This window comes from Astatotilapia calliptera, chromosome 15 (genome assembly GCF_900246225.1).
Source record: "Astatotilapia calliptera chromosome 15, fAstCal1.2, whole genome shotgun sequence".
Classification (NCBI taxonomy): domain Eukaryota; kingdom Metazoa; phylum Chordata; class Actinopteri; order Cichliformes; family Cichlidae; genus Astatotilapia; species Astatotilapia calliptera.
In genome coordinates, this window is record NC_039316.1 from 36,763,124 (window position 1) to 36,770,784 (window position 7,661).

The 7,661-nt window shown below is 42.1% G+C and overlaps 2 protein-coding genes across 2 annotated transcripts; both read right to left on the reverse strand.

Moving 5' to 3' along the window:
- Positions 1–1,375: 1,375 nt before the first annotated feature.
- On the reverse strand, positions 1,376–3,175 carry LOC113006972 (uncharacterized). Its single transcript, XM_026143251.1, has 6 exons — positions 3,158–3,175; positions 2,995–3,109; positions 2,523–2,624; positions 2,154–2,321; positions 1,873–2,028; positions 1,376–1,638 (listed from the first exon to the last, which is right to left on the reverse strand). The coding sequence occupies exons 1-6, from the start codon at positions 3,173–3,175 to the stop codon at positions 1,424–1,426; spliced, it is 774 nt and encodes a 257-aa protein (XP_025999036.1). The 3' UTR covers positions 1,376–1,423.
- LOC113007065 (uncharacterized) lies at positions 3,142–6,982 on the reverse strand. The gene is made up of 12 exons (XM_026143424.1): positions 6,864–6,982; positions 6,509–6,587; positions 6,193–6,310; positions 6,028–6,096; positions 5,501–5,875; positions 5,271–5,372; positions 4,820–5,052; positions 4,544–4,722; positions 4,355–4,448; positions 3,591–3,947; positions 3,378–3,495; positions 3,142–3,303 (listed from the first exon to the last, which is right to left on the reverse strand). The coding sequence occupies exons 1-12, from the start codon at positions 6,905–6,907 to the stop codon at positions 3,221–3,223; spliced, it is 1,851 nt and encodes a 616-aa protein (XP_025999209.1). The 5' UTR covers positions 6,908–6,982; the 3' UTR covers positions 3,142–3,220.
- Between the last annotated feature and the right edge of the window lie 679 nt (positions 6,983–7,661).

Below are 7,661 nucleotides of genomic sequence, written 5' to 3' on the forward strand. Positions count from 1 at the left end.
AAATGCACATTAAACATAACATAAACTTACTGAGTGAAGTAATGTCAAGAGGATTCCTTTAGCTCCTATTGGGTTGGTTCCTTGATCAATGCAATACAGAATCATTAATCTGGTTTTATGTAATGTCCTCAAAACATGTCAAAATGAGGCTCACTAGTCTGTGTGGCCTCCACATGCCTGTATGACCTCCCTACAACACCTGGGCATGCTCCTGATGAAGTGGCAGATGCTCTCCTGATGGATCTCCTCCCAGACTCCAGGACTAAAGCATCTGCCCACTCCTGGACATTTTGTGGTGCAGTTGGTGGATGGAGCGAGACATAATGTCCCAGATGTCCTCAATTGGATTCAGTTCTGGGGAATGGGCGGGCCAGTCCACAGCATCAATGCCTTCGTCTTGCAGGAACTGCTGACACACTCCAGCCACATGAGGTCTAGGATTGTCTTGCATTAGGAGGAACCCGGGGCCAACCGCACCAGCATATGGTCTCACAAGGGGTCTGAGGATCTCATCTCAGTACCTAATGGCAGTCAGGCTACCTCTGCCGAACACATGGAGGGCTGTGCTGCTCCCCAAAGAAATGCCACCCCACATCAAAACTGACCCACTGCCAAACTCATGCTGGAGGATGTTGCAGGAAGCAGAAGGTTCTCCACGGCGTCTCCAGACTGTCACAAGTGCTCAGTGTGAACCTGCTTTCATCTGTGAGGAGCACAGGGCGCCAGTGGCAAAGTTGCCAATCTTTGTGTTGTCTGGCAAATGCCAAACATACGGCACTGTGTTGGGCTGTAAGCACAACCCCACCTGTGGACGTCGGGCCCTCATACCACCCTCATGGAGTCCATTTCTGACCGTTTGAGCGGACGTGCACATTTGTGGCCTGCTGGAGGTCATTTTGCACAGCTCTGGCCTTTCTTTCCTACCCCACAGTACCTTCCCTTACCATTTGTTTCCTACTCTTTTACTTCTTCTTTGATGACTGTTGTCTTTCTAGATAAGCAATTTCATTTGCTCTGGGGCGAGTCAATGGCTCGGGTGCATTCTGGGACTGTCAGTTCACCAGTGTGCTGGCATGCTTCTTAACAAACACACCACTACAGCAAACATCTCAGTTGTACTTGTTGATTTCTTCGACAAAACACTGAACAAAAAATTTACTTGTGAGTGTGCTGCCTGGTGCTTTTAAATTTTGTGATTATTTGAGCAGCCCAGAAAGCATCCCATAAATTAAATTATGTTATCGTATATGAACATGTACACTAGTCATTAAATTAGATGGGAAATAATGATTCAGGGTAAACAACTGCACCAAGGAAATTCCATTTTTCTTCTCAAAATGTAAAATGTCTGTTGAAAAATCACATTGAACAGAGATGTGATTAACTTTTTATTTTACCAAACATAACATCAATGATGACACAATCAGTCTTCATCAGAAGTGCTCAAATCACTCTCAGTGGCATCGTCTGGAATGTCCTCCTCCTCCTCCGAGTCCATTTCCAGGAGTGGTTGGTGGCTGAGGATTCTCTTGTACATGTCCTTTACTTTGAGCATTTCAGCTTTCAGTTCACTTTGTTTTTTTAAAACCAGGCTACAGAGTCCCTTCTGTGCATCCTCCGACATGCCAACAAAGGAGGCTGTAAAAAGAACAAAACAAATAAATATGAGAAAAGTAAAAAAAACAAACAACAAAAAAACATCACCTCATAAACACAAGGAATTAGGATGCTGTAATTAAACATTTTTTTAAAAGGGAGAAGGCAGTGTTAGCTAGCAATCTAGATATAGGTAAAAGATCCAGTAAGACTTTAGCATCTGCTCTTATTTTCAATCGATTCATCAAAAAATTAATAAATAAATAAAGTGCTTACAGTCTGAGGAGATTGTCCCCAACACCACAGAACGCATTCGCAACACTGTCCAGTGATGCCGCATCTCCCTGCAAAGGATCATCTCCTCCTCTCTCAGGCGCCTCACAGCCATCACCTTCTCAAAGACCTTTCTCTTTGTCCGGAGGTCAGCAGCAGCTACAGTTTAACAACATCAGATGGGAAAACATAGCAGCATATTATGATTCAAGAACAAAACATTCAACTACTGCTCAGATACTGGGAGTTTGTTTAAAAAGGATATTTGGAAATCAAGAGCTTACGTTCACTTGTGCTCTGCCAGGGCCAAATATCGGTCTGCATGAGGGCATCACTGGATACGATTTGCTTTGTTGGTTCAGCGAGCTTGTTGTAGTCGTCAACAGCAGCCGCCAAGCGTTTCTTCTCAACTAAGATGACCTTGCGAATTCTGTGTCGCCTCTTGTTGCTATCTGTAAATAAGCATAAAAAATTCACACCTTCACATAATGTATATAGTTTCATTTTAATCTACACTCATCAATTTGTTTGCTAGAACAAATCACATCCAGCTTAAACAAACCTGGATCTGATTTGATTCTGTTTACAAAGTAGCTGCACAAGCTGTACAAACTGAGCATCAAACGGTCCGTTTCAAAGAAACTGGGACGTACCATTTTGTCTGTAAAGACTTTGTGTTCGCACTCTGATGATGACGACAAGCTCCTCTATTCGTGCCTGCAACGCTCCAAGGCTGCCATCAGTTTGATCACTTTCTAAGTGAGAGGAATATTAATCAGAATACAGGATGAGTAACAGTCACCAAACTACAGTGGACTCTGTAATCACTGACTTGATGACATTCATTATAAGACATCTGGAGCCTTCATGTGCTGCCATCTCATGATAATCAAGAGATAACAAGTATGTTGGTGTTCAGGTTTATAAAACCAACTAGTACGACATCATTTCAACCCAGGTTCTATCCAATTTGATGAAACGCAACAACTCTGCCATAAATTTGCTTTTCCAAGGCTTATTTTTCATTGTTTGTTGACACTGTCAGAAAGATCTTAACTCTAAGTTCTTTAATGAGGCCATGGTGGGTCCTATTGTTATACATGAGTGCATTATATTGAGACTCACCTTCAGCCCATTTCTGCACATCGGCCACCCATTGCTGCAGCGTGTCGTCATCCACACCCAGCTCATTTCTGGTCGCATTCAGGCTCTCCACTTGTTCTCTAAGGATCCTTATGATCTAAGAATACATTCATAAATGTCATTCATATTGACATTAAAAGAGTACTGGTGTTTTCCCCCCCATTACCACACACATTAAAATGGGTGTTGAAAAAATGACCTTTAGATATCACTGGCTCAAAGTGCGGCCCAGTTGTTCCACTTTCCTTTTGTTCCACCCCAAAGCCAGGAGGGTCAGCATGTCTGTTCGCCCTGCATTTCAGTTAGTATACAAATTAGAATTAATGAGCAGGAGACTGAGTGGAATCTCAGACACGGACACACACCTGCTTTAGACATGTACTTCGTTGTGATGGCCGCCCTAGACAGGAAACTGTTTACTTGTTCCACCTCTTCTCCAACTGTTGAACCGGCCCCATCCTGAAACGCACCTCCCCATTTGATCTATAGAAAGGAGGTCACAATACATGACTGCTGAATTCATTCAACCTTATAACAAAATGTCTCAAACTAATCCAAAACTACAAGCTGCAGTATACCTCGCATTTCCAAGTGTGAGCCTTTGCATGCATGACGGAGAGAAAAGGACGCATTGACAAGAGGTTCCTCAGCTCAGGGCACTGCTGAGCCACCTTGGTTAAATAGGGGAAATATTTACAGGCCACATCGGAGCAAAGGAACGTAATATGTCCTGGGATGCTAGCTGCCAACTTCCTCTGGAGAAAAAGGGGGTAAGCAAAGATCTCCCCTCGAAACATGTTCAATGCAGCTAAGAGGACTCCGTGGCGACAAACAGCTATTTCCATGCCCTCCTCATCCAACTTCCCAGTGGACTTTTTGGACGACTCCTTTGCTGCAGTCCAAGATGAAGATCCGCACAACCCTTTCCCCGGGACCTATACACTCAAAGATTTTAACATAAAAGACATGACATGATGAAGCCCTATCAGGGACAAACTTTTTAAAACAAACGCATAACAATTAGCTGAATTAGCCTCGAGTCACACAAGACCTCATATCTCCCCAGGACAGCACTGATAACACAAAATAAAAATCATGTTGTTTTTTTTAAATACACATGGTGACAAAATTAAGTACACATTAAGATAAAGTAAAGTAAATAGTATTACGACAACACCAAGAGAAAAATTAAAAAAAATATCGACCCATCCATATATGTCTACACACACACACACACACACACACACACACACACACACACACACACGTATATGGTTACGGCATTAACGTCATTTTAACAAGATTAACGCTAACAGCACTAATATATATATGTGTATCTTACATGATTTGTGTGTCTCTGGATGTATTTCACAAACTCAGCAACTTCCTCATCTTTTTCAATGAAGACACCTTCAAAGTTCCCCTGCTCTGAAGTGCTGAACGAACACAGTGACAGTTGTTTGAAAAGAAACATTAAAATACATTTTTCTACAAATCCATATTTGACTTATGTACACAATGCATAACGTACCTTGCATTAGACTGAAAGCGATAAAGCTTGCGGTTTCCATCAACTGAGACGGCAAGCATGTCTGGAGTGCAGGCAGGGCAGCTAAAGCATGGCTCCTTGCACATCTTGTCCACCTCAAACTTTACAGCACTCCACTCCAAGAAACTTTTACTGAAGGCATCAGCTGATATTCGGCCATTCTTTTACATAGAGGACATACAACAGAATATTCAAGGACAGTCATCATAAACATTGATTTGCACAATTTCCTTAAACTTAGCAAATTTAGAAACTCACCCTTCCAAAATGGGCTGTTCGTTCATCCAGCATTTTGACAAATGCCTTAAGTGACATCCCTGGTGCAGCCTTCTTAATGTCATAGAAAGACTGAAAGACATCCATTGAAAACAGGGTGCAGAAATTTAAGGTGCCAGGCCAATATCCACTACCCAGGATGTCCTTAACTGAGGGGGACCACATTAGGCCACAGCTGGTGCAGCTCACCACTGGCAGTGCAAGGTTATAACGGCCTTTAGAAAGGATAAGGATAAATTCAGTCATGGCTCAAAGCATTCATTTTTTTCATGTTGTTTTCAAAGCGGTCTGGTAAATCCAAATGACCTTTGACAGGTGCCCACATATACTGCGGGCCGAGGGTAATTAAAACCAAGATAGCAATGCACAATTTGCAATAAAACCTCCAAACACATCTATTGTGTATGTAGTGTGTGACAAAAGGGCAACTTACCATTTATGGTTACAAGAGCCACAATTGCGCCGGGTGAAACCTCAACGTTACCTGCTGGGCAGTCACACACATGGTCTGGCCTTTGCACAGGCAACAGCCGAACTAACATTAAAACACACAATATATATATAAAAAGAATTAGAAATTAACTGATACACAATAAATATACAATAACAGCACCCACTCATACTCATACATAGCAAGAAATGCATAAGACTTAAAAACTGTACCTATTGGCTTGTGAAACTCTGATGAAGGCTGCAAAAACCCTCCTGTTACTGCCTCTCTGCTGTGCAGGACAAAGCGTGTGTGAACTGCAATATCACAGTCAGCACAAAGGAATGGAAGAGGCAGGCAGTCCAGACACCTCACAACTACTTGTTTGCCACACTGACACACACGGTGTGACTGTGGATCCAGAGTAGCTAACATATTGTCTATAAGACAAGGCCTGGCCTCTTTCCACTTTTGCGAGGACACCATATTTCTGATCGCCCAGTGAGTAGCAGCTGACTCAGACGACGTCTCACAAGTCATGGCTGCGTCCTCTTCTCCATCCTCCAACAACTGAAGGAGCTCCTGACGAAGCACCTCAGTTCCATACACTAACAGAAAAAAAAAAAAGAAAGGAAGAAACTCTGAAAAACACTCTAGGCAGTATGTTTCTTAGGACTCCACAAAAGCCCTGCATAACTCAACTATAACAACAAATATAAAAGTAAACAGAAATCACAATATATACAAGAAGGTAAAGTACCTTTTGTTGGGTTGACACTGGCAACATAACTAGGTTCTTCACGTGGACATTGATGCTGCTCTCTGGACACTGGGGGGGGGGGGGGGAATGAAGAATATTTACTTACTGAAATTCTTTGGTGAAAACAAGTTGTGAGATAAAATCAATGGTTGCGTGAACACTGACCACGTGGCATGCAACTAGTACTTCGACTGGTTGATGGTCTTTGAGGAATAAAAGCTCCCTGTCTGTCACGTTTTTTCCAGCGCACTGGTCTTGGCTGAGGTTCACTCTGTGCATCATTCTACGCAATTAACAAGGAAAAAAGGGAACACCTAAAATACAGTCTATGATTAAAGCAAAGATTATCAAACATCTTAAGTTAACCAACTTAATTTGACATAAACTTTAAAAAAAATTCAAATAACATAACGTTTACTCCGTACAAAATATTAGACAAGCGTGTTCCCTCTTTAACAACTGTTTCCACTAAAAATGTTACCTGCATATCTTGAAGGAGTTCGTCAGCAGCCTGAAGCTCTTCCTCCAGCTCGGGATCCTCTGAATCACTCATTTTCAAGCTAAAGAGGAAAGAGATTTTTGCAGAACTCAGTGACATAAACACATAACTAACGCAATTCTAATTATTTTCAGTCTTGGCGCTCCGGTTAATGTTAGCAATTAACGTTAGCATCATCAGTTTGTAAAGAGCTAGCAGAACTCTTAGCGCAAAAACTTCTTTACGCACCATGTGAGGGTATTTTGCAGCACACAAGTCCTTTAACGTTTGTAATAGATTTAATCCATCATCGTTGGATTAAATGGCTAATGCTGCAGTAGACACGTGTAGTCGTTACCTAGCAAGCATGCTGACGGTAGCTGTAGCCATTTTTAAATACATTACACCGTTTCCGAGATCAGTCACCTCTGTTTGTTTGAAGCTTTTATGAAAAAACAAACTTTGAAACACACATCAAGGTATTACTTTAAATATATGTATTTTTTACATACCTACATTAGAATCAATCAGTTCCGCCTCATTTTCTTATTCTTATAAATGGGTCTCTCCGTTCTCCCATCAGCCTTTGCTTACACAGGTTGCGTCTGATTGGCTGGAGCCGAGCGCGTCCAAAACTAACAGGAGTGGTGAATGAATCTATAAATGTGTTTTACGTGTGAAATGAAAATAATAAACCTAACAAAGGATTATGTACGTTAAATCTGCGCACTTTCAGATCGTGAATCAGTTTGGAAAACACTGTGTGATGGCCACAACATGAAGCGATTTTATTGTTGAATTATCAGTGATACTTTCGTGTTTTTGTTGAGAAATGTTAACGATGTCATTAAAAGAAAGCATTAAATTAGGGAGAAAAACCCGTTCGCGGAGAGGGTCCCCGGTTCTCCAGTTAGATTGTGCTTCACGGCGTCATGTTTCGCCGTGACGGGGTTATTATTGGAGTAAATGGATGGCTGGAGCCTCTGCTCGAAGCGTCTCTGATCACCGCGAGCGGGTTCATATTGGAATGAATTGACAACCCACAGCGTCACATAAAAACGTGGAAGGGTACTTTAGGCGTCAGCATGAGAAGTTAAGGGACGTGACAAATCGTCATTATTTTACGCGTCGGGAGTGAGAACGGGTTGCACTGGTG

What these genes read in the sequence shown, in the direction of transcription:
- LOC113006972 (XM_026143251.1), bottom strand. An exon ending in CTGGCAGAGCACAAGTGAAC is followed by an intron (nt 2,029 to 2,153) that starts GTAAGCTCTTGA and finishes GTTAAACTGTAG; the next exon opens with CTGCTGCTGACCTCCGGACA. An exon ending in GGGGACAATCTCCTCAGACT is followed by an intron (nt 1,639 to 1,872) that starts GTAAGCACTTTA and finishes TTCTTTTTACAG; the next exon opens with CCTCCTTTGTTGGCATGTCG.
- LOC113007065 (XM_026143424.1), bottom strand. Translation starts at nt 6,907, where the DNA reads ATGTATTTAAAAATGGCTACAGCTACCGTCAGCATGCTTGCTAG. An exon ending in CAGTGTCAACCCAACAAAAG is followed by an intron (nt 5,876 to 6,027) that starts GTACTTTACCTT and finishes TTTTTCTGTTAG; the next exon opens with TGTATGGAACTGAGGTGCTT. An exon ending in CGCTTTCAGTCTAATGCAAG is followed by an intron (nt 4,449 to 4,543) that starts GTACGTTATGCA and finishes GTGTTCGTTCAG; the next exon opens with CACTTCAGAGCAGGGGAACT.